This window comes from Hemicordylus capensis, chromosome 1, assembly GCF_027244095.1.
Source record: "Hemicordylus capensis ecotype Gifberg chromosome 1, rHemCap1.1.pri, whole genome shotgun sequence".
NCBI lineage: Eukaryota > Metazoa > Chordata > Lepidosauria > Squamata > Cordylidae > Hemicordylus > Hemicordylus capensis.
In genome coordinates, this window is record NC_069657.1 from 221547884 (window position 1) to 221574348 (window position 26465).

At 43.8% G+C, this 26465-nt stretch overlaps 1 protein-coding gene across 5 annotated transcripts in view; it reads left to right on the forward strand.

Annotated features, from left to right (window-relative positions):
- The window catches only part of NBEAL1 (neurobeachin like 1), a 162528-nt gene that overhangs the window by 102507 nt on the left and 33556 nt on the right, over positions 1-26465 (forward strand). For all 5 annotated transcript variants that reach the window (XM_053282771.1, XM_053282775.1, XM_053282773.1 and 2 more), the window contains 14 exons: positions 409-584; positions 881-1034; positions 2687-2815; positions 4499-4804; positions 4897-5046; positions 6260-6417; positions 10198-10322; positions 10620-10746; positions 14996-15144; positions 15438-15571; positions 23179-23280; positions 24066-24161; positions 24296-24420; positions 26322-26462. In XM_053282771.1, the coding sequence (XP_053138746.1) occupies positions 409-584; positions 881-1034; positions 2687-2815; positions 4499-4804; positions 4897-5046; positions 6260-6417; positions 10198-10322; positions 10620-10746; positions 14996-15144; positions 15438-15571; positions 23179-23280; positions 24066-24161; positions 24296-24420; positions 26322-26462 (2072 nt within the window). The remainder of the gene's footprint in view (positions 1-408; positions 585-880; positions 1035-2686; positions 2816-4498; positions 4805-4896; positions 5047-6259; positions 6418-10197; positions 10323-10619; positions 10747-14995; positions 15145-15437; positions 15572-23178; positions 23281-24065; positions 24162-24295; positions 24421-26321; positions 26463-26465) is intronic.

The window sequence follows — 26465 nt, forward strand, 5'->3', positions numbered from 1 at the left end:
AACTTTGTTTTGCTTTCTTGGAAAGGACTTTCTTTTGTTTTTCTTGGAGGAAAAAATAAATCCTCTTTATCTTTTAAATATGTCCCCCACTGTCAAGGGCAATAGCTATTACAGGAGAGGACTACAGAAGATAAATGGTGGCAGTGGATGCAGGAACCATCTCAACCCGCTTCTTGGTATTTAATCTTGTCTAATGTTATGTTTTTAAACCATCCTTTCCAGTTAGATATCTGCCTAATGGAAGAGCAACTCTGCAATTTGCTCAGTAACTCAGGACCAACCGTAGTTAGAAGGAATAATACATATTGTGTGCTCATGTTAAAGATGCTGTACAAGATTTTAAAAGCAGAATGAGTGAGGCCTCTTTTCTAGGCCCTTTGAAAATACATGAATTTCTGTGTTTCTTAGGCATGTGAAGAAGATCTCATACAGTTGCTCACGGACATCTTGCTCTGTGTGATGTGGAAAGGCATAGAAAGGTCTGATGATGATGCTTGGATTGAGAGGGGACAAGTTTTTTCTGCCCTCACAAAACTGGGGATATCCAATGAATTATTACGACCATCGGATGAAATAAAACTCAAGTGAGTTGAGTAGTTATTTAATTATTCTATATTGAGGTAAGAGGTGGAGAGTCCCTGCACCTGATAAGTAAAAAATGATGCAATTGATTTTATTTCATCTCCTTTGTTCTTATTTAAATAGAATTAGGCTTTTAGTGTCTAGAATTTACTTCATAGCCAATAAGAGGCTCTAACTTTGGCAAGAGATCACAAGAGCTAGCTGGTTGTGCAGTCACAGAATATTTGTCTTTTTTCAATAGTTAGTTATATTTTCTAAAAGTGCTTGCTTTTTGTAATATGTTTTCTTTTTATCTTAGTTTGCTAGAGAAGATGCTGGAATGGGCAGTCACTGATAGCAGAGATGCTAAATCTATCCCAGTGTATGCAGAAAATGGTTTCCAGCTCATATGTATTGTGCAAGATTTCCTGCAAGCAGAAGGGCTTGTTAATTCAAGGTTGTGGACAGAAAAGGTACGAACAGGCCAGTATGGAAAGTGCCTGGAGAAAGGGCTGTTGCGTGACACTGACTGTCTTCATTGTTCAGCTTGAAGCTAGAAGTGATTGATTGAGCTCAGACACCAATGTATGCAATAATTTGCCAACTTGTTTGGCAACCTGCCTGATTGTAACATCCTACCAAATGGCAGGAGTTTTTCCCCTTCGTTTTGGGTTGAGGTTTAATTCTCTAGCTAAGTCTTATGCTTAATCTTCATTGTGGGGGAGTTGCCATTTTTGGCTCTTTCTGGTGCTCTAGGAGCAAGTGTCCTCTTTATTTTAATATCGGCGGTATCTATCAGTAGAATTATTCTGAATACATTACTTGAGGCAAGAGTCCAATTGATAAATATATCAGTCCGAATGCTTATTTGCACTATGAAGCTTGTAAGTAGAGATGTGCAGAATGTTCAAATCTCAGAACAGAATGCCCTTCAAATGAAGGGCCTGTTCTGAGCTCAGAACGGAATGACCCCATTCCAAGTCGGAACATTTTGAATGTCCAGAGAGCCATTTTGGACTCCAAAATGGTGCTCCTCTGCGCATGCATGGCTGCCATTTGCGTAGTCACCACCACCACGCAAATGGCTACCACATGTGCAGAGGCCAGTAGAGCACTATTTAGGAGTCCAAAATGGGGCTCAGAATGTTGCAAGTGTTCCATGTTTGTTCCATCAGAACTACCGGCTCAACTGGTGGTTCTGACGGAACATTCTGCGCATTTGCGGTCTGCTCCAAGCTCGGAATAGAACACAGATATCATTCTGTACCCATCCCTAGTCATGAGTAATACAAACAATGACCCATGTCGGAGGGTCTGTAAATGCTACATGAGCAGCATGGGGGAGCAATATACAAGCCCTTGGGTCCCCAACAGTTTTAGGAGATTGTGAGGGTAGGAGGGAGGCTGGGAGGACATCTGTTACCACCCTTGGTAGGAATACTCTCCCAGCTTGCCCTCCAGATTCAGGCTACAAGATGTCCATGCACAGACTTAACAGTTGAAAAGACATGTAATGATACTTTAGTGGAAGAATTTTATGCCCTTCTCAGACCATTTCCTGCAGATATGAGAGGCAGAACTCTCCTGTGCCCAAGGGCTATTCCATTCCATTCAGTGGAAGAAGCAACTCACCTGCTTACACCTTTGGGCACACTTGAGCACAAACAACATTTTAAATAGTTTAACATTTTTGCAAGGCAATACTACCATCTTCCCAAAGCCAAAGCGACTTGGAAAGAGAGATCCTAAATGAAAAACGTATTTGACAATGGAATTCAAGGCATCAGACTACCACCTTTCCTAGGAACGTTTAACACAAAATGGTGAAAAATGTTTTACTTTCCAGAATATTTTTGTTTGCCAACTAATTGTTGGGATGGGGCACTTCCTGTAATTATTCAACTAAAAAATCTGTGTTTGAAGTCCCTCCCCCCCACATTCAAATCTATGCTAATTATGTGGTGTTAACTTGTGAGAGGGCACAAAATTAGAAAGAGACCCAAATAGGACGTGCCTTGTCTTTCTGTATTGTAGATTGCATATTGAATTGCTCCCTTTCTCAGTGCTTTTTAACCCATGACCTGTGTTTTGCTTTGCCCTGCTTCCTCAATGTTACTTCTGATAGCTCTTGGAAGAGCTGGTGACCCTCATGGACACCTTGTCAGTCTGGTACTCTTCTGGCCCAGAATGTGTGAAGCTCTACCAAGTGCAGGTCCAGGTGCTCCTTGGGTTCATTGGACAGGATAACTTACAGGTTTGTATCTTGATGCACATGTTATACAGTATGCAACTGGTGTGGTGGCTAAAAGCAGGTAGGCCTGTGCAGCAGGATTGTATTGGAGCTTCTGAAACATATTTCACCACCCTGGCACAGAGGGGGGCGGATGCTCCTGGGGCAGTTGGTGGCGGGTAGTAGCTCTGGGGCAGAGCAAGGGAAAATCCATTTATTTGGAAGCAGTACCTGCATGGGAAAGGCTGGGACGGTGCAGGGATGCCAGGAGGGGTCTGCCAGAAGGCTGGGAGGACATGCAGGCAAAGCTGGGGAAAGTGTGGGGATGCCTGGCAATCGTCGGTCCTCCCAGAGCTTTACCCTCACATGGTGGGAGGCGAAATGTATATTGGAAGCTCTGATACAATCCTGCTACATGTACCTAAAGCAGGGAGATTTGGGGCATTCAAGTCCCTCTGGGCAATCATGGGGCAGTCACTCTCTTTCAGCATAGCCTATTTAATGGAGTTGTTGTGAGGATAAAGAGAAGGGTCTTTATACTGCTCAAAGCTTGTTGGAAGCAGGGTGGGATTTTTAAAAATGTAATTAAATAAAATAATTAGCTGTGAAGGGTGGGAATGCAGTTCACTAGTGTGTATGTCTTGATACATAAATGCACGTTCAAATCTTTTCTCAATCTGGACTGGGTCTTGCATCACAATTGCAATACAAACAGATAAAAACCTAGGCATTTTGCAAGTCAAAAACAGATGGCACCTCAAAGTAAACTTACAGTCTGCTCACTAGCAGTGTTCTCTCTAATTCTTTTCATCTGTGTGCGGAATGAGTTTTGTTCTGGGTGGCAGTATCAAGGCAGTGTGTGTGCACATACATTCAGAGTGGGGCCTTCCTGATTCAACCTGAGTGGTATCTAAAATTAACTGAGCGGACATCACTAAATGTGTGAGCACGCACACATGCACACACCTTAGAGGGAACAGTGCTCAGTAACCTCTTTTGTTCTCCAAGTGCCCAGGTGACAAGCACATGACATTGTCTTTTACTTTTAAGTTTTCTTCTTAACAAGTCTGTTGAAGAATTTCTACAGGTTAAAAGCTTGCAAATTATGTTATGCAACTTAGAGATGCCTCAAGAAAAGATATCCTGCTATCTGTTCATGGCTTCATAGCATAGCTCCAGTGAAGCCCTGGAAGATGTTACTTAATAGAAACTAAATGATGTAGTGATCATGTAGAGATTGATGGTTTCCAAGAAGCATTCATTGGGCTCATAGCTTTTAGTCCCAAGCAGTGTTCTCTCTAATTTTTTTCATCTGTTTGTGGAATGAGTTTTGTTCTAGGCGGCAATGTCAAGGCAGTGTGTGCACACTTGCATTCAGAATGGGGCCCTCTTGGTTCAACCTGAGTGGGATCTAAAATTAACTGAGTAGACATCAAAAAACGTGTGAGCGCAGGCACATGGGCACGTCTTAGAGGGAACACTAGTCCCAAGATATGGTCTAAAAGGCATACAGTACAGCAATCTTGCTGAAACTAGAAGGGTTGGCTCTGGTCAGTGCCTAGATAGGCAATCACCTGGGAATCCTCTCTGCTGTCTTGGGATCTAAGGAGGAAAGTTGATAACATAAATCAAAATTCATAAATGGAGTAGCTCTGGGTTTTCAAAATACCTTGTTGGATGCTTTTTGTTTTCTTTTGTTCTGCTCAGGTTTGTGCGATGGCTTCGGCCAAGCTAAACACTCTCCTTCAGACCAAAGTACTTGACAACCAAGCAGAGGCCTGCTACCTCCTGGGCAAGCTGGAAGGCATCCTAAGCAGATCCATCAAAGAAAAGACAGAAACGTACTCCTTCTTGATCCCTCTTGTCCGAACTCTGGTTTCCAAAATATACGAGCTCCTGTTCATGAACTTGCACTTGCCTTCCCTGCCTTCTACTAATGGAAGCCCTTCCTTTTTTGAAGACTTCCAGGACTATTGCAGCACTGATGAATGGCAGATTTTTATTGATAAATATGTAAGTTGTGACATAAGAGTCTGTGGATTTCCCCCCCTCTTTCCTGAGAGGAACCTCAGGCATTTAATCAATGCTCTCTTTTTCTACACCAGATCATTCCAAATATGAAACAGTATGAACTCACTACTTTCAGTGATGGCCATGAACATATGGCAGTATTTTGGAAGGATTGTTACGAGGCATTGATGGTAAACATCCATAAACGAGAGCGAGAGCGAGGAGAAAGCAAGCTCAAATTTCAGGTAAAATATTGTTTCACAAAGCAGAGAGAACATCATAAGAGTTCTTCCTACACAATCATTGCCTAGCCAGGAAGATCTGTGCCTAGTCCATGGTTATTAGAAAAACCAGACTAGAATCATTTTTAACCTACTTACTTAAGGAAAGTAAACTCATGAGATCACTGACAATGTGTGTCTCCCCCAAACCCCATCAGCTTCACAATGCCTGGACCAATATGAACCAAATTTGCAACAGCTGTATGGACACATGGCAATGCCTCAATGGCATAGTTTGTAATGGTGTCATCCACCCCAATTCAAGATGGTGGGTTAGGGTTTGAGCGGTTACATTTGAGGTGTAAGTGGGCTATCTTGTGGACCATCTAACCAATTTGAACCACATTTGGTACAGTTGTAGTGAGTGACATATAGGGATATCTCAATAGCATGGTTTGTGATTATGTCATCCACCCCAATTCAAGAGGGCGGATGTGTGAATGGTTGAGGCACAAGTGGGCTAAATAACTGACTGCCTAACTGATTTGGTACAATTGTATAAATTTGGTACAGTTATAGTGAGTGACACATAGGGATACCTCAATGTCATAGTTTTTGATGATGTCATCCACCCTGATTCAGGATGGCGGATGTGTGAACATTTTAAGGCTGAAGTGGGTTAACTTGTGGGGATGGTAATTATCAATTAAGATTACAGTGAAAGGAAAGTATGCAGATTAGTTCCTACCAGAAAAACGTGTTGGATAGATGAGATATCTGAAATGGCCTCCTGTTAGAATCTGCTACCTGGACCACTGTTGTTAGGGTAAAATTAGTACAAAGTGCATTTCTGCAGAACTGATTATCAAACACTGCTGCTTGTGAGAATCCCTCTTCTTCACTAGTATCTGCTTCTCTGGTACAGTGGTGGTGGCAAAATCACATATGAAAGAACATGGGAAGCTACACTTGGCCCATCTAGCTCAGTATTGTCTACACTGACTGACAGGGGCTCTTCAGGGCTTCAGGCTGGGGTGTTTTCTAAGCCCCACTTGGAGATAGCAGGGATTGGACCTGGGACCTTCAGCATGCAATTTTTATTTTTTAGTTTTGTAATTTGAAATGCTACTTTGAAGGTTATTAAACTAACCCCTTTTGTAACAGGTTTTTATGTTCTTACATGACCCCACTAGTGTGTTATGGTTCTCTAGGGTTTATTTACAATATTTGCCTCTAGGGATTTTTTGTGGAGCCATTTAACCGAAGGGCACGGCAGGAAAATATGCGTTACAACAGCATGCTGAAACAGTTGAATAATCAGCACACAGCAACTCTGAGACAGTGGAAAGCTGCCATGCTCTACCTAACTTGTGAACAGGGTCCCTGGGCTGAAAGGTAGGAGAAGCCTTTGTCTCTGGGTCCATCAAGGCTGCATTTTGCATGTCTTTGGATTCTTCCCTCTCAGTATGCCAAGTCTATCCATTTAAATTGGGGGTTCTTAACCTTTTCCCACCTACAGACAACACCCCAAGATCCTCAAGTATTATCCAAGAACCCATGCCCCATTAATATAATGTATTTTCATAAGACTCCAGTAAAAATTAGGTGGGGTGGAAGTACTCAGTATAATTATTTTCTTTTGGCTCAGCAGGAATGTAAAGTTATATAGTAGTTTGTTTTGTGTATTTCCTAGAAACTAATTTCTGCTGAGACGTACAACTTACCAAATGAACTATGCCTGTCTGTGTGTGTCTGTGTGTGTTGAAACTGTCGTGAATTTGTCCCATAATCTAGCCATTAGATAAAGTCTTCCTAATTGAATTCCCTGCTGCAATTTCTGATACTTTTCCAGACTGTAGAATCCACAATGCCAGTACTTTTACATATTGTATGAAACTAGGACTGCAATATTTCAATAGTTGATTGATTGATTTTTAAAGGCTGTTGATATATTTAAAAGGCTTTATTGATTAGCCAGGCAGGAATTCTTTTTTACAAATATTAATGATCTGGAAAGAGATCTGATGCCCTCCATAGTTGTGGGTTCTGCACCTGCGCAGGACTAGCCAGGTAGAGTTTGACAGTTCTTCGCGGCGCTCAGAATTGCCCCCTGCACGAGCTGCAGTTCCATTTGAATTGGCGGTTGGGCGCTCTCTTCTTCAGTTTCTTTTTGACTGCCTAAGTGCTTGGTGCTGTGGTAGCTGTGGCTCGTCGTACTTGTTCTTAAAAAAAAAATAAAAAATGAGGGAGATTAATTAGTTCATATCTAAACTAGCTGATTTACTTGGCTTATAAACAATAGAATGTGGAACCCCCAATATGATCCAGAAGAGATCCAATGACATTCGTAATACCCTCCCAGCCTCCTCGTGGCAGTAAGCATACTATGTGGATTATGATCCATTGGATCATTAGAAAAATGGGGTTCTGCTCCTATGCAGGAACCTCATGGCCCGATTACTTAGCTCCTCGCGACAGCCCAACTGCCAGCTTGTGCCTTGCTCCTGTCTATATACGGCGGCTGGGCTTCTGTTAGTGAGTTTCAGTTAGACCGCCAAAGTGTTCACACCTCGCCCTGGCTCCTCTTAACAACTGAAACATTTTATCTCTCTAGCGACAGCTACATTCTTAACTAACTAAATTTAAAAGGACTGATATACTGGCAATTGACATACGGACTTCTGACAACATTTCCCCTACTGTTTAAACACTGGCGAAAGACTTAGCTTCACAGCTAATGCCATGGAGGCTAAAACTACATTCAATGCCAGGCAAAGCTGCCTTTGATAGATCACCATGATGCCTGCTTGTTAAGCTTGGGAGAAGAGCACAATACCAAAGGGTGTAAAATCTGTAGCTCCTTCTCAAGGCAGACATTGAAGAACAGAGCCCTTCTCCTCAGAGTGGCTCTGTACGATGAGGCATTATGCCCGCCCACACCACGCCTGACTTTGCCACCATCATCGGCAACCACCTTGGCATCAGGCTTGGTGTTGACTGACCGTGGACTTGCCAAGCAGAGGCAGTCTAAAACCGGGTCGGAAGAAACGCAGTTTAAGAAGCCGGGTGAAATCCCTGCTAAATGTGTTTGGCTAGTAGATTCTGTGCAACTAGTGGTTTCTGTACATTGCCGGCCATAAAGAAACTGAAGAAGAGAGCGCCCAACCATCAATTAAAACAACTGCAGCTCATACAGGGGGCAGTTCTGGGTGCTGCGAGGAGCTGTCAAACTCCACCCAGTTAGTCCTGCGCAGGTGCAGAACCCACAGTAATGAATGTCATCAGATCTCTTCCAGATCATAAGTCATAGGTGAGCAACCTGGTTTTTTTCAGTATAAGAACTTTACAAGATAAAATTGGGCAGCTGGTGCCATCTTAGAAGGGGCATCTTAGAAGCGGCCTGCTGTGCACATCATCTAAAAGCAAAATCGTACTTTCTCTTCAGAATTATTGTTTGATTCAGAGAAAATAATATTTCTTTGACAGTTAAAACTCATGTGATCAATAAAATGATGTTCCTTTTAATTAGGTGATAGCAAGCAGTGATATTTCTGTTTGGAGGGACATGATGACTGTGTGGTAGACAAATGAGTGAGAAAAAGCTAAAATTCACTCAATGACCTGATTGTTGCTTTGATCACTTTAGTCCAGGGCTGCACAACATAAGGGGGTCCAGATCTGGCCCATGGGGAGTTCTTTGCTGGCCCACAGGTAGAATTGTCCTACAGCAACAGCAGGAACCATGAAGAACTTGTGTCCTGTTCTGCTGATGTGCAGCAGTGGCTCAATGCAGCTGAGTACCTGAGCACAGATGTCCTCCACCCCTGGGCTGGAACCTACTGACACCATCCTATTTCTCCTCGCCTTTCCCCTTGGCTCCAGCCCTCTGCCCTCTTGCTTTCACGAATATTTTTAATGCTAAAAATTAACCTTGGCCCCCACCCACCAAGTCATGGTTGGTTCCAGCCCAATGGACATTTGAGTTGTGCACCCTTCCTTTAATCTATGCTTATCTGTACATATCATCCTCCTCCCTGGAGTCATGTCTCTCCGGCAGGGACTGAGTTTCACATATAAGAATTTAGTTGTACTTTAGTCGTAATCCATAAACCTCATATCCTTTTTAGAACTGTTGAGCTACCTTGATCTGTCACTCTGAACCAATTCACACTTACATGTAGTGGCCCAGGAGATACGGTTCTCTCCCTATGCTGTTTTGGTAACAAGGAACTTTTGAATGGGGCCAATGATATAATCATTGTCCCCAACGCAATTCCAAACCCAAGCTAACTTGGCAAAGAGGCACCTTTTAATGTGGTGATTCTCTTTTTTAGTAGGGGTAGAGTAACTGGCCCTATCCACCCCAGCACAGTACCTCCAGTGACTGTTGCTGGTGTCTATCTTATATTTCTTTTTAGATTGTGAGTCCTTTGGGAACAGGGATCCATCTTATTTATATATTATTTCTCTGTGTAAACCGCCCTGAGCCATTTTTGGAAGGGTGGTATAGAAATCAAATTAATAATAATAATAAATTGAAATTGAAAGGCTGTGGCAGAAAAAGACCAAAATAATCCCAGTGGTAATTGTCGCCCTGGGTGCAGTCCCAAAAGACCTTGAAGAGCACCTCAACACCATAGGGGTCACAGAAATCACCATCAGCCAATTACAAAAAGCAGCTTTACTGGGAACAGCCTATATTCTGCGATTATATCTATAACAATAGCAACAACATTGACAATAAAATCCAGCCATCCCAGGTCCTTGGGAAGGACTCGATGTCTGGATAAAACAAACCAGTCAATAACACCTGTCTGCCTGTGTAAAATAATAATAATAATAATAAACCAGGAATGTGATTACATGAGAAGGAACCATTTTGTTGTTCCCGAAACTTTCTTCATACTTGCTTTACTAGAGCAATGTAGGAAGAAACCATGCTGCTGCAGGTATGTATGTATGTATTTGTTTATTTCGGCCCAAGGCCAGCATATGCTGCTGCAGGTAAGTATGAGTCCGCATTTAGCTTTTGCAGCTTCTTTATGTATTTTGAAATCCACATGCAATGATACTCGTGTTTCATTATTGTTCTCATGGCTTTTCAATATAAACTCTTCTAGCTGTAAAGTCATGTGTCTGATGTATTTCAACTTATTTTGGAAATATTTGTTTCAGAAAATTGAATCTTATTCACTGGAAACTTTCAAATGTGGAGAATTACTCACGAATGAGGCTAAAATTAGTGCAAAATTACAACTCCACCTCTCACCAGGAGGCAAGTGCACTGAGGGATAATTTAGGTGAGATCTAATAGCTATTGCATTTTCTAAATGAATGCTTTAGATTGTAAAGTATTTATGTTCTGATTCTTCACTAGATTTTTATTTTCTCTCAATTTCTGGAAATTATGTCTTGTAGTTCTAAACTGTTTCTGTCCCCCGCCCTTAGAGCAGCTCAACCATTAATGTAATAAACATCACAGTGTAAATTAAATAGAATTGTGTGATTTAAGGGACTGGGAATTTTCTCATCAGTCCATAATCTTATGGCAATCAGCTGATTTTGTTTAACTGGAAAATATCATTTTATCTCACAAGGAGTGCAACAGGCGCAGCCATCAAGTGAAACTTTGCTTCTGGAGGCAGTGAAACAAGTGAAAGTTAGTGATATGGAAGATGATATCCTTGAACTGCCAGATGAAGATGCAGCATCCATTGCAAACATGTATGTAGGATGGTGTGGATAAGCCAAGGCTGGGATCTAAAAAATTACTTTAGGCATGCTGAGGACTTGGGAATGCTCTGTAAAGATTTTGACCTCTCTTTTTTTGAAGAGCAGATCGCAAACTACTGTTGAACGTCTCCCATGCCAAACAGCATGGGAAGGCTGCTTTAGGGAAGTATAAGCCCAAAGTCAGTGACAACCACAAAGCTCTGTGTGCCTGAGGCAGGACACCAAATGCCACCCCCTCTCACATGCCTAGCCTTCTTCCCTTTTTATCTCCCCCCATCCCCATCTCTGTCTGCTCTTGTTTTGTGGTGGCAATAGCTTCTGCTATGCATTACATGTGCTCTCCTCCACCTTCTCCCTTATGCACCACTGGACTGGCTATGAAAAGGGGTAAGAAGCAGAAGAGGAAAGGAGGAAACAGTAGTAGGGTGCTGGATCTGATGCGGGCGTCTTGCTGCCCTGCTGCCACCCCAATAATCTGCTGCTTGAGGCAACTACCTCTCCTTGATTTATGAAAGAACCGCTGCTGACCAAAGCCCAGACAGAACTAGTTGCACTGTTCTTTGGATCCTGGACTGAGTGTATCTACAGAAAGGAATTGTATGTTTCTTAGACTGTGATGAATAACGAATAAAAATGGGGTGTGTGTGTGTGTGTAACAGTGACTAAAGCTGATCAGTCCAGTGTTCTTACTATTCCTTGGAGTGCTATGCTAAGTTGCCATAAGCTTTTCAAAAAAACAGTCTGCAGATTGTGCAGGGAACTATTATTACATTCTAGGGAAAATATGAAATTGAATCCACATTTTTTGAGAATGAATTTTTAGAACATTCTGCCTCATGTCAGCATTAAAAAAACAGTGATTTGATAGTGATAAGCATTCTAGGGGGACTTTCAGGGGATAGCAGTAGTCAAATTAAAGGTAAAGTGTGCCATCAAGTCTATTTCGACTCCTGGCACCCACAAAGCTTTGTGGTTGTCTTTGGTAGAATATAGGAAGGATTTACCATTGCTTCCTCCCACACAGTATGAGATGATGCCTTTCAGCATCTTCCTATATCGCTGCTGCCCAATATAGTACCAGTGGGGATTCGAACCAGCACTTCTTCCCTCAGGGATGTATATTCTGATATAGTGGTTGAGTTGGTTTCCTCGTCCACTGCTCTCAGGGTGAAGTCAGTAGGTTTAGAATTTTTCAATGCACTGCAGGACCAAGATCATGAAAATGTCATACTGCTTGTGAAATAATCTGATAGCAGATCTTTTTGGATGCATCATTAGATTTTTTTCCCCCAAGGTGGCATTTGTGGAATTTGTGTGGGCATATATGTGGAGGGGCAATGGAATAATGCCCATTTTCACATTAAGAAAAAAAACCCTGATAGAAACCATTAGATTAGAATGTTATGGCTGTGTAATCATTTTGATGTGGGTTAAACAGAATATTCAGTTATAGCAGAAAGAGTTTCATCTCTATAGTTAATTTCAACTTTCATATTATGTGATTATATCATTTCTCCGGATCTGGTAGAAAATGGAAAGAGTAGAATGTTCCGCTATGAAAAACAGCGGACTGGTTTAGGTATAGTGATCCAGTCACATAACCATGGCTAGAAGAACAGGAGCAAGACACAAGATTAAATACTCCTTTGCTATACTCCCTCCCCTCCCATTTTAACCATATTTAAGGGGTGTATCAGCACCAACAATTAGGTTCTCTCTCCACCAGGATTTGTTACTCAAACCCTGATTTCAGGGAACCTGGTTAGTAGTAACCATGGTTAAGATTAATGCCAGCTTAGCTGTTAACTGTGATTACAGAAGGAAGGGTCTGGCTGAGGGAATAAATGAGGAAACATTTATTCCTCCAGCCAGCATTTAATTTTTTAACTGCAGTTAAGAGGTGAGAGCTGTTACATCTGCACTGTTATCGAGTGGGTTGAGGTCTTATTTCAAAGGCTTTTAAAAGCAATTCTGATATTGATTGTGTTCTAAGATAAATGTTGTGAAAAGGAGGCTTCTGGCTGCCCATTAAAGATTAATTTGTTCCCCTCCAAAACTGTCAGGGATGGTTGAGGCAGCAAGCTCCTCTGTTTAGAGGGAAAGGTAATAACTATGACTGATATCTAGCAAGCACCCAGAGGGAGAAGCTATTACATAATCTTCACTCCCTATTGGTTGAGTGAGTGGTCTGACTGAAGTGGGGTGCATAACACAACATCCTGTGGTGGAAGTTCCAAGTCTGAGGTGGTGAAGAAAAGGTTTTGTGAGAGAGATCCCTAGATTAGAGTCAGTATTAGGAGGTACAGGTGAAACTCGAAAAATTAGAATATCGTGCAAAAGTTCATTAATTTCAGTAATGCAAATTAAAAGGTAAAACTGATATATGAGATAGACGCATTACATGCAAAGCGAGATAAGTCAAGCCTTAATTTGTTATAATTGTGATGATCATGGCGTATAGCTCATGAGAACCCCAAATCCACAATCCCAGAAAATTAGAATATTGTGAAAAGGTTCAACAGTCTAGGCTCCAGGTGTCCCACTCCAATCAGCTAATCAATCCATAACACCTGCAAAGTGTTCCTAAGCCTTTAAATGGTCTCTCAGTCTGGTTCATTAGGAATCACAATCATGGGAAAGACTGCTGACTTGACAGTTGTGCAGAAAACCATCATTGACACCCTCCATAAGGAGGGAAAGCCTCAAAAGGTAATTGCAAAAGAAGTTGGATGTTCCCAAAGTGCTGTATCAAAGCACATTAATAGAAAGTTATGTGGAAGGGAAAAGTGTGGAAGAAAAAGGTGCACAAGCAGCAGGGATGACCGCAGCCTGGAGAGGATTGTCAGGAAAAGGCCATTCAAAAGTGTTGGGGACTTTCACAAGGAGTGGACTGAGGCTGGAGTTAGTGCATCAAGAGCCACCACACACAGACGGATCCTGGACATGGGCTTCAAATGTCGTATTCCTCTTGTCAAGCCACTCCTGAACAACAAACAACGTCAGAAGCGTCTTACCTGGGCTCAAGAAAAAAAGAACTGGTCTGTTGCTCAGTGGTCCAAAGTCCTCTTTTCTGATGAGAGCAACTTTTGCATCTCATTTGGAAACCAAGGACCCAGAGTCTGGAGGAAGAATGGAGAGGCACACAATGCAAGATGCTTGAAGTCCAGTGTGAAGTTTCCACAGTCTGTGTTGATTTGGGGAGCCATGTCATCTGCTGGTGTTGGTCCACTGTGCTTCATTAAGTCCAGGGTCAACGCAGCAATCTATCAGGAGATCTTGGAGCACTTCATGCTTCCTTCCGCAGACGAGCTGTATGGGGATGCTGACTTCATTTTCCAGCAGGACTTGGCACCTGCCCACAATGCCAAAAGTACCAAAACCTGGTTCAATGACCATGGGATTACTGTGCTTGATTGGCCAGCAAACTCGCCTGACCTGAACCCCATAGAGAATCTATGGGGCATTGCCAAGAGAAGGATGAGAGACATGAGACCAAACAATGCAGAAGAGCTGAAGGCCGCTATTGAAGCATCCTGGTCTTCCATAACACCTCAGCAGTGCCACAGGCTGATAGCATCCATGCCACGCCGCATTGAGGCAGTAATTGCTGCAAAAGGGGCCCAAACCAAGTACTGAATACATATGCATGCTTATACTTTTCAGAGGTCCGATATTGTTCTATTTACAATCCTTGTTTTATTGGTTTCATGTAATATTCTAATTTTCTGGGATTGTGGATTTGGGGTTCTCAAATATTCTAATTTTTCGAGTTTCACCTGTAGATGTAATTGTTTTTGTTTTTATTTTCTTTGCCTGTCATTTTCCCTCTTCACCCTTATTCCCTGTTCCTGTTTAGTGTTCAATAAATAGAAGGGTTTTAATTGTTAAACTGGAGTGTGCTGATATTGTCTAAGCACTCTGAGGAGAAATTCTCTCCCACTTGCCTAGCACTTGTACACTTTATCCTCCAGACACCCAAGGGTGGGATAAGTCAGGGAAGGCTGAATACCAGTCCTCCTAATAGAAGGAGGTGGTGGGAGAAAACCAGGGGAAGGGAATAAATGGATGGAGCCTAGGGTGTGTGGGGGCTCTTAGGAGCTAAGGTTGTGTACACACACACACACACACACACACACACACACACACACACACACACCATTTCTCAACATATGTCATGGTGCATTTTGTAACTTGGCGCTCACAATCCGGTCAAGGTTGTTATAGAGTGTTCTTGTTGCAGGGACGAGAAGGAAGAAACAAGTCAGAAAGAGAAACTAGTTCTATCGGAAGACTGTGAACTTATTACAATAATTAATATAATACCTGGCAGACTGGAGGTCACTACCCAACACATTTATTTCTATGATAGCAGCATTGAAAAAGAGGAAGGTGAGATCTCAGATTGTGTGTGGGTTTCCTCGGTACCACTGAACACTGAATGATCAATTTGCTGTCTCTGTTTATCTTTCAAATGAATTCCCTACAAAGTGAAAAGAAAACTAAAAAGCCTGAAACTTTAGAATTGGCAGTAGTATTGTCATAGGCAATATTTCTCATCACAGGCAATTTTTGTTTTCTAAACCAGACTAGAATTATATTTCTTACCAACTTTCTCTTGGCTTCACAATAGTTGTTTCTCTTAACATATTTCAGAACAATAACTGAAGTCCTTTTTTTTCCAGGTGTAGGTTTTGATTTCAAATGGCCCCTTTCTCAAATTCGAGAGATTCACTTGCGTCGCTATAACTTGAGGAGGTCAGCCTTGGAGCTCTTCTTTATTGACCAGACTAACTATTTCCTTAATTTCAAAAAGGAAGTAAGTAATTTTACTTTGTTTCCTGCACAAAGTAATGTCCAAGCTTTTGGTGCAGTGGTGCTCTTTAAACAGAAGTTAGTTTTGCAAGTAGAGGGAAAGTTGCACTCACACAAGGGGTCCTTCCTCAAACAGAAGGGGTTCTTACATGGGTGTAACTCTCCTTCTGCAATTGGTATACCAAAAATTTGGATGCCACCTATGAAATATTTGGATGTGGCAGAATTATTATTACAAAGATTTTCATGTCACAGTACAGTAGTTGTCTTATGGTGACAAGTCACATGGAAAGTGTTCTTCTGAAAGGATTCAGCTCAGCTGCACAGCCTTCATATTCCTGGCAATGCTAACAACAACAAAAAGCTCTAGCAGGCTTGCGTGGTGGAGTGGTTAAGGCCAGGATTGATTTGATTTAAATCATGATTTAAATCGCTTCACAGAAAGACTTGATTTTAAATCTCTTCACAGAAAGACTTGATTTTAATTATTTAAATCACTAGTCAGAAAAATCATCATTTTCTAGTAAAAATATGTTATTGTCTAATATCACCTTTTAATGTGGTGATTCTCTTTATTTAGCAGGGGGAGAGTAACTGGCCCTATCCACTCCCAGCACAGTACCTCCAGTGACTGTTGCTGGTGTCTATCTTACAGTTTCTTTTTAGATTGTGAGCCCTTTGGGGACAGGGATTCATCTTATTTGTTTGTTGTTTCTCTGTGTAAACCTCCCTGAGCCATTTTTGGAAGGACGGTATAGAAATCGAATGAATGAATGAATATAACTGTAATACATATTCAGAGATAGATGTAGATTTCATTTTTAAAAGGTAGGTACACACTTCTCATAATACTGTTTCATTTGGGCAACCAGGCCTTACCTTTCTTTGTTGCACTGTTCGCATTTCACACACATGCCTGTCCTACCCACAGAAATTTCATTAAACTATTCCCAAATGGGGTCTCTTTTACAGCCTGCTGCCTTGATAGGTGTTTCCCTTCTACAATGGAGGATACACTCCAAAAATTGTCCTCAGGATTGCATGTATATATTTTTTTGTTTACTTTTGTTTTCACTTTCTATTCCACTCTTATCATCCCTTGATTTTTATAATAATTTATAATTTCTCCTCACTCAGGTCTACTCCATCCCCTCCAAATCCTCGATATATTTATTGACTACCATTGTCATTGCACTGGGGGAGGGGGGGCAAGGGCTTGACTGTCTCTGTGTGTACTGCATGTAAACCATCTGCAGAATAGGATGGGTCAGGTCTGTTACCTCTCGTCCCCATATACTGCTCTTAACATGTTCATAGAAGATAATAAGAAGTTATGATTAATATTCATATAATCTTTGACCTAGGTTCTTTTTTAATGATTTTTTTTTAAATTAAAATCCAATTTAAATTTTAAAAATCTGATTTAATTTTTAAAAATTGATTTTTATCAACCCTGGTTATAGCCTCTTTGCACATGTTGTTTATGTATATGTATACTTATGATTTAAATAGACTGCTGCAATTGTGAAAAGTTGAACAGTTGAAGATAGTTTAATCTTATTATAGTATTTTTGTCAAGCTATTATATTGCGTGCGAAAAGGCAGGTTTTGAAATCTGTATATAGGAATAGCCTTTAAATTGAAAATTACTTGTCTAATCTAGGCAGTGCACAGGGTTATGTTTAGCTGAACTGTAATTATGTAGAAAAAAATCAGCAAGGAACAAATGCCCATTCTTTGCAGAGCATCTACATTTCATTTATTTATTTATTTGAAATATTTATATCCCGTCCCTCCAGTACACTACTCCTCAGGGCAACTCACAACATTAATAAAATAGATCAATGTAACGTAAAAAATTAATAAATTATACAGAAGACCAGGCTAAAACTACATTTAAAATTACAATTTCTCGGCTGGTGTAGGAGGTCACCCAAGCTTGGGATTACATCCCCCCCACATGCTCCAAAAGGCAGGAAGTAGTCATACTTGAAGATCCTTAACCCAGTGCATGTGGGCGGATCTCCTCAGTTCTACTTCCTGCCTTTGCTCCAGAAGGCTCGCATTACAGCTCGCAGGCTTTGGCCTAGTTAACTAGGCCTCTTCTTTTCTTCTGCTTATATTCCTATTGTTTTTGACTATTTCCAATCTATTCTTCACCTGGTATTCTACTACTATTAGTTCTCTCTAGTTACTAAAGAAAAAAAAATAATAATAATTTTAAATTTAAAAAAAAAAAATCATATCTGTTCTTCTACTGTCCTTTCTGTTATTCGTTACCTCTCCTCACCTCTTGCCGACCTTTTGGCCGATGTCCGCTAAAAAGACCTTCGGACTCCTGGCTATTAGGGAGAGATCCGCCCATCAGCGCCTGTTCCCGCCAAAAACTCGGGACTGCGCAAATCCTGTAAGGAAAATGGCAGATGTATCAGATGACCTTGCTGGCGCCTGTAGGCCACAGCGGTCCTCTCTGTTGCCAGATACCGGTGAGGAGACTGGGCGCAATCCATGCCACCAGCAATCCACCGAAGCAGGACGCAGGTGGCGGCACCAGAATCGGAGGCTTCCTGACAAGGAGGCCCCGTTGGTGGCCAGATACCGGTGAGGAGACTGGGCGCAATTCATGCCACCAGCAATCCACCGTAGCAGGACACAAGTGGCAGCACCAGAATCGGAGGCTTCCCTACAAGGAGGCCCCGTTGGTGAGAGAGCTTTCGCCCGGCAGCACGAGCAAGGTAAGCCTGTGATGTTTGGCCTCGCCCCCCCCCCAACTCCTTTCCCTAGCAGTTGGGCGTGCAGGAGGAGGACTGCCTCAGCAAGTATTGGGGCCACGCTGAAAGGAACGTCAGCAGGAGTGGCCGCCCCAGAGCCTGTCGGAATCAGACGGGGAAGACGTGCAGGATGATGAGGCAGGCGGTGCTGAGCCCGTGGATGGGGCGTCGGAGCACCCAGAAGGCCATGAACAGCTCCCCCCGGTAAGATCGGGACTTGCTCGGGGGGGAGGAGGTGAGTGCAGATGCCCCCTATGTGGCCCCTCCCTCAGGGCCTACTCCTACAGGGAATGTGGGGGTTCCCCCTGGTGCTGCCACTGCAAAGGGCTGGATTCAGGAGGCCGTTCAGGTCTCACTGGCAGCGGCGCTTAAAGCGCGGAAGCCTGCAAGGCAGGCTGTGATCCATGTGTCACCCTCAGACTCTCAGGAGGAGATGGTGCCCGCTAAGCAGCCCAGGGTGGCTATACGCCAGGACTCTGTGCCCTTGCGTAGAGGGAGGTCTTCAGATGAGTCTGGAGAGGACTCCCCAGATCTATTGTGACCCAGGGTCAGTGGGTCAGAGACATTGCTGGGCAACCCAGACAAGGGGCCCTCCTCCTCGGAAGAGGGGGAGATGATTGAGGACTCTGCTGCAAACTTACACAGTCAGAGGCTCTCTCTTATGGTGGATTTTCAGCCACTAATTAACCAGGCTATTGCTGCGCTTGATCTGTAGCCAGTTACAGAGGAACAGATCTCTCCTGTGTCCAAGGGCTCCTTGGTGCTGCCTAAGGCTAAGGTACCGCAGATTAAATCAGTGATACCTGAGGGCTTTACTAAGACCATCAAGGAGGAATGGGCAGCTATTGCGACTCCCAAAGCATATGTTGACATTGGCTAGCAAATTGTACAACTTTGAGGAGGAGACTCTGGACTTGCTGAAGGTGCCACTTACGGTTGCTCACTTCGGGGCCCTACTTAGTAGCACAGTGGTACCCAAGGATGGGGACTCCTCTTCTAAGGAGCCAGAAAACAGAAAAGCAAAATCTGCACTGCGCAGGGCCCACGAGGCTTGAGCAGTGGCCATCAGAGCTGACACCACTGTGTCCTTGGTGTCTAGAGCATCGGTCTTGTGGGTTGGCGAGTTACCCAATGACCCTCCCACTAATCAGTCTAAGATGTGGCATAAGCTACTTCGTCTGCAGAGGGCGGCTGCCTTTTCAGCGGATGCTACTCTGGACAGTGTTCAGTTCTCGGCACGTGCGGTCAGTGCAGGTGTCCTGGCAAGACGCAACATATGGCTAAAATTTTGGAAGTTGATAATACGTCTAGGGCTAAATTAGCTGCTGTTCCCTATGCTGGGGGGAAAGCTAATTGGGAATGAGGCCCTGAAAGAGGTCCTCATTGAAACTAAGGATAACCGCAGGGCTCTGCCATCAGCTCCTAGGAAGAAGGACAAGAGTTTTAATCATAGACCGATGCAAACCTTCAGGGCGTTTAGACCTGAGTTTGTCAGAGGGAGCCTTTTAGGCCTTTTTGATCGCAGTGGAACAGATCCAGAGGCCAAGGCAGGCAAGGGTGCACTCAGCAGAACCATCAGTCTCTCGGAAACCAGCAGCGGGGCCCCCAAGCAGCAGTTCTGACTCCCACTCTGGCAAAGTGGGGGTCTGCCATTTGGACTGTTTTGGAAAGAATCCATCGACAGGTGGGTTCTTTCCATTAGCCTACACGGGTACGAAGTGGAGCTGGCCAGCCCCCCAGGAAACAGATTCCTCCTTACCCCTAGATCTGGGAAGCCGGAAAAGCACAAGGGGTTGTCCATGGCCATTCAGTATCTGGTGGCTATAGGGGCCATAGAGGAGGTCCCACCTCTTCAGAGAGGCAAGGGCATCTATTCTGTGATTTTACGGTGCCAAAAAAGGACGGATCGGCCAGGGCAGTTCTCAACCTACGCCCAGTCAACCGTTTTGTGATAAAAAGGAGGTTCAGGATGGAAACCCTTTGTACCATCTCAGAGGCATTGCAGATGGGGGACTACATGACTTCAATAGATCTCCAGGAGGCGTATTTACACATCCCCATTCATCCATGCAGTCGACATATACTCCACTTCTGCTACATGGGGAGGCATTATCAGTACAGAGCCCTTCCTTTTGGTCTCTCATCAGCCACCCGAGTTTTTATGAAGGTTCTAGTCTGCTAGTGGCCACTTTATGCACTGAGGGGGTCCACCTGTATTGTTACCTCGACAACTTGCTCAAGAAGGGGCAGTTCAGTCGGCTCTGTCCAGAACAATGTCTGTGTTACGTGCGCATGGGTTTCTGATAAATGTGGGCAAAAGTCACCTGATGCCCACACAGAGCCTTCGTCATTTGGGCATGGTAATGGACACCTCAGTAGGCAAACTGTTTCTGCCACAGGATCGGATGGAGGTCTTAACGTCACTGGCTCGTGTGATTGCTTCGAGACTGTGGGCCAGCCTTCTCAATCTAGCAAGTTTGTTGGGTCTCATGGTGGCGGCTATGGACTCGGTGCCTTGGGCGAGGTTTTCATCTACGCCAGTTACAGTGGGGTTTCCTCCTTTACCAGCACAGGATTGCCCTCAAACGTGACAAGAACATTCCTCTCTAGGTGTCTCTTCGCGAGTCGATTCGTTGGACGGCCCGGGGAACCTAGACAAGGGCAAGCTGTTCATAGAACCCGAGAGAGTGATGGTCACGACGGACACCAGTCTATCGGGCTGGGGGGCTCACTGTTGGAACAGTTCTGCCCAGGGGCTTTGGTCGGTGGAAGAGTTGCTCCATAGCATAAACTGGCTCGAGCTGTGGGCTGCCTTTCTGGCCCTAAGAGCCTTCACGCCCTTGGTGAAGGGAAGGAATATCTTAATGTGTACAGAACAACTTAATATCCATTCTGGACCATCATGTAAACGGAATTTCCAATGTTCGGGCAGATTGGCTAAGACGGCAGGAGATCCAGCCGGCAGAATGGGGCCTGCACCCTCAAGTATTTAGGTGGCTGACAGAGCAGCTGGGGTGTCCCCAGATAGACTTGTTTGCATATCCTCAGAATGCCAAGATTCAGAGGTTTTACTCACGTTGCCCGATGTTGGGGGCAGAAGAGACGGATACGCTATCGGTGCCATGGCGTCCGTGTCTGCTGAATGCATTTCCTCCAGTGCCGCTGCTCTCCCGTTGCCTCAGGAAGCTGTGGGGTTTCCGGGCATCCCTGATATTGATTGCGTCTTTTTGGCCCAGAGGGCCTTGGTTTTCTGAGATTGTCGACTTGACCGTAGGTCATCCACTCAGTTTGCCAGACCATCCAGTTCTGCTGTGTCAAGGTCCGATTTACCATCCTTGCATCTAGAAAGTGTTCAGCCAACAAGATTTACCAATCGACTTGGCGTCGTTTTCTGCGCTGGACAGCAAAGCTCTCCCTGCAGCTGGACAAGTGCAGATCGAGGGGATTACTAGGTTTTTCTTCAGGATGGCCTTGCGCTTGGTCTGAAACCCAACACGCTTAAACACCAGGCGGCGTGCTTGATCCAGATGTTGTTTCCTCATCAGCGTTTGTTTAGGCGTGGCACCCTCTTCTACGCAAGTTCTTGAGGGGGGCAGCTTTGTTGTCTCCTCTGGTCTGCCATCGTTTTCCGTCATGGGATTTGCATATTGTGTTGTGGGGTCTGCAGTTTCCGCCATTTGAACCACTTTGATCTGTATCATTGCAGATGCTGTCCTGGAAGGTGGCCTTTTTAGTAGCTGTAACATCAGCCAGGAGGGTTTCTGAATCGCAGGCTCTGTCAGTTCAGAGTAATTTGTGTAATTTCTCTAAGGACTCTGTGAGACTTATCCCGGATCCTTCGTTTATCCCTAAGGTAAAGTCTCAGTTTAATTGTGAGGCGGTCATTTAATTACCTTCTTTTTGTCCGGATGCTCGTCACCCTGCAGAGAAGGAGTGCAACCGGACGCAGGCTTTTCGTAAGTCAGATGCTCTTTTTGTGGCCTTTAAGGCTTCTAAGATGGGATGCAAGGTCTCTTCAGCCATTATTGCTCGATGGGTTCATTCATGCATTACGATGTTGTATGAAGCCCAGAAACTTTCGGTGCCTGGTCAGATTACGGCGCACTCAACTACATCGGCAGCCACTTCCACTGTGTTATCTTCACCGGTGTCCCATGAAGAGATTTGCAAGGCGGCTACTTGGTCGTTGCCTTTTACATTTTCAAGGCATTACAAGTTGGATGAACATGAAGCTGCCAGAGCAGCATTTGGTCGGAGGGTCCTGCAACAGGTCCTTCCGGGTCAGTAGCTCCAGCTTGGGTATTTTCCCTCCCGTGGTTGGTGCTGTGGTATGTCCCAAGCTTGGGTGACCTCCTACACCAGCCGAGAAAGGTACATTGGTACTCACCGTGAAGGTGTCTTCTGGCTGGTGTAGAAGAGGTCACCCAAGGCCCGCCCGGGTTGTGTTAGGCTGGAGCTGATGATCTGGTTGTAGGGGGACAGTTTTTCTGTCTTTCTCCGCATTATTGTTTGTATATTGTTGTATATTCTCTGTTGTGTTCTGTGGTTTTCATTCCGTAGCTTGAGCTGTTTTAAGCACTGAGGAGATCCGCCCACATGCACTGGGTTAAGGATCTTCAAGTATGACTACTTCCTGCCTTTTGGAGCATGTGGGGGGGATGTAATCCCAAGCTTGGGTGACCTCTTCTACACCAGCCAGAAGACACCTTCACGGTGAGTACCAATGTACCTTTTTATAAAATGTTTCAAATTAAAAGTTATTAATAAAAAGCTAAAAACTGAGGACTATAAATATTGCATGTTATTAGATGAATTATCCAGTGCATCTGCTTTCTTATAGGCAAGAAACAAAGTGTATAGCCGAATTCTATCTCTTTGCTCTCCAAACGTTAGTGGGACCAGATCTCTTCAAGAATTATTTAAAGCATCAGGCATGACACAGGTAGGTTGTTTTTTACACTCATGTTAATTGATGAAAGAAAATTTTCATAGCCCTCGATCTCTTAAGTTTAGCCTCTTTCAGTAGCTTTCTGGCTTCAAACCCCAGAGAAGGTTTATCAAACGTACCTTGATATAGCAGCATGGGACGCTTTTCCTCACAGCAGTAATTGAAGTCAGATGACTCTGTTTAGTGCTCTGTTGTCTCTACCAAAGTCTGTCAGTTGAATGCTACAGTAAGTCCTATGGTTTGTGATGCAGTCAGATTGAGATCCTATTTCCATGTTTGTTTGTTTTTTTATACTGATAATTCATTTTAGCCACATTCTGTGAAATGTCCATCCTAGCTGGAGTCGTGTAGGCCTCCCTTAAACATGGATGGAGAAGCTTGCATGTGGAAAGTTTTATCAGTTGTTAATTACTGGGTGAACTAGACACATGGATCCACCAGTGAGACCCCTGTGGCTTGGAAAAAACCTAATGCACTTCACAGAACCACAATTCCTTGGAGAGATGCATAATGGTCAATAAGTCAATTTCAGATCAACAGCAGGTCTGCAGTGTTGCAGTACTTGAACTCTAGCATTGGGATATTGTGTTGAAATTGTTAGCTGCCTTGAGCCATTGGGATAAGATGGACTAAGGATCTAAATAAATAGTGTGAATCAAATTTTCCCTTAACGTTATCACATGACAATATGTTGGTCACTTGTTTTAAATACTGGGAAATTGCATCAAGTTGCTTTTTGAATAGCTTCAATATTGCCTTTCTTTTATCTTTATCTTTAGAAATGGGTAAACAGGGAGATATCAAACTTTGACTACCTCATTCAACTGAATACTATGGCAGGGCGAACCTACAACGACCTTGCACAATATCCTGTGGTAACTTCCCCTCTATCGTTACTGATTAAATATTAATATGATTATTGAAATATTCAACTATGGTTATAATTAGATTTTATCAAAAGACAGATGAAACAGTTGGATGAAAACTTTATTGTTGTTGTTGTTTCAAGTTTCCATGGATTTTGCGGGATTATACTTCAGAAGAATTGGATCTGAATAATCCTGCTGTGTTCAGGGATCTGTCCAAACCCATTGGTGTGGTGAATGAAAAAAATGCCAAGGCAGTACAGGAAAGGTATTTCACTCAAAACATTTAGTTGACATCATCTTATTGTTTTGGAGTGGTCTTAATGTTATGTAAACTCTCTATAGAAAGTGTGATGAGAGGGGAATTTTCTGTTGCCTTGTTATTGTTTTATTTATTTATTTCTAAACTTCCCAATGATGTCTTGTTTTGCTGCCACAATTATGTCCTCTGAAAGTCCAGTAACACAGGAACTCACTTCATATGGGTCATCAGGTGTTGTAGTGTTGTAGGTGTAACAGAGTCCTTCTCAGTTGCTGTTTGAACATTGAATAAAAAAGAAATTTCTACTTATTGTGAATTCCTGTTCTATGAGTCTCCCAGGGGGCATTTGTCACCATAGGGATGGTGCTTCCCACTGGAGCAAGTAGGTAGGGTCTTCCAAATAGAGCTTCTCCAGGGGCAGGTACCACCCTGTCTTACCAGACTGGACTGGAAGAGCACAGAAGGCCCTTCAACCACTTGAATAAATGCAGCACTAAGAGAAAAAACAACTCCATGCAAACTACTACTGTCGACCCAACACTTATTTTAGTAAGAATATAGACCAACCCTGTTTTGCACAGTGGATCAAGTCCCTGGTTGTTGAGGAGGTACGGGGTGGGGTGAGGTAGTGGTCTTGCCAGATAAAGGGGCGTCTCCTTATAGGTTTGAGGTGTTGGCATTCCAGCTGGTTCAGAGGCAGGGGAGGTTACTTTAAGGGGCAGGGAGGATGCCTCCTACCTGCCCATCCCTGTCCCGCCGCTTTCTCCCCACCGACGCTCTCCCAAAATGCGCAGGCATGGGGCTGCAGCGTTCCTCCTTGCAGCCCTGTTCAGTGTTACCATGCAAATGGCCAGCATGTGTATGCATGGCACGCATGCACGTCAGCCATTTGCGTGGCAGTTCTGAACAGGGCTGCAAGGAGGAACTCTGCAGCCCCGCATCCGCGCCTTTTGGAATGCTGAAGCCACACACACATGTTTTTCGGGAGACCGGTGGGGGGAAGTGGCGGGGCAGGTAGGAGGCACCCTCCCTATCTCTTAAAGTTACCCCCCACGCTCCGCTCTTCCGGGAGTGCATGGAACCGGTTCCGTGCACATTCCTACTTGGGGAAAGGGCAGGCGCTTGCATAAAAGCCACATATGGCAGTCCTGTAATTCTTCTTCATCAGAAGATCCTCTTCCTCCGAAGATACTACCTCTCAGTCCCAACAGGTGTAAGGGGGTGGGGTACAAATGGGCAAAACCACTTTGGGATTGTTTTTAATGAAAAGTGATATAGAAGAGCACCATTCTAATTTTGTCTAGGAATCTGCCCCTTCAAAGTCTTTTGTGAAGACTTCCCCTTTACAAGCAAAGGGGAATTCCCCATCCTCCTCTGGCGAGAACTGTCTTTACAAAAGGCTTCTAGAAGGTGGTGGGTGCGTGGGGCGGTGAGAGGCAACTAACAGCAGTAGGTGAGAAGGTCCTTAGCGGTGCAGTACTGCTCCTCGCTGGCTGGCCGTCCTTTATACTCACTGTCACTGCAGAGCAGTGGCATGCCCTCCCTCCCTCCCTCAGCCTGCAGTGTGTGTGGTGACATGACCCAGTGTTTTAATTTGTTAGTTTTATTATGAGGTGCTCTTGTACCAAAATCAGAATGGTGCTCTTGCACAAGAACTTTGTCTACTTCAAAGTTCCAAGCTAATCCTAGGACAAAGCTCTATGGTGGGCCAGTCCACGAGGTCTCTTGTTGAAGGAGATCTTCAACTGTGAGCATCTTTTTCACTTCACAAATGTTTAATCACCAGCAGCAGAACCTTTTGGTTAAGTTTCAGCATTCTGAAAGGCTTCTATCATTTGCTTCACTTAGTAGGAGCCCAGATTCATTTGTAATGATGGAAACGTCTTTTTTTTGCCTTTTAAAAATAGATATGAGAACTTTGAGGATCCACTTGGAATTATTGACAAGTTCCATTATGGTACACACTATTCTAATGCAGCTGGAGTCATGCATTACCTCATCCGGGTAGAACCTTTTACCACATTGCATATCCAGCTTCAGAGTGGCAGGTA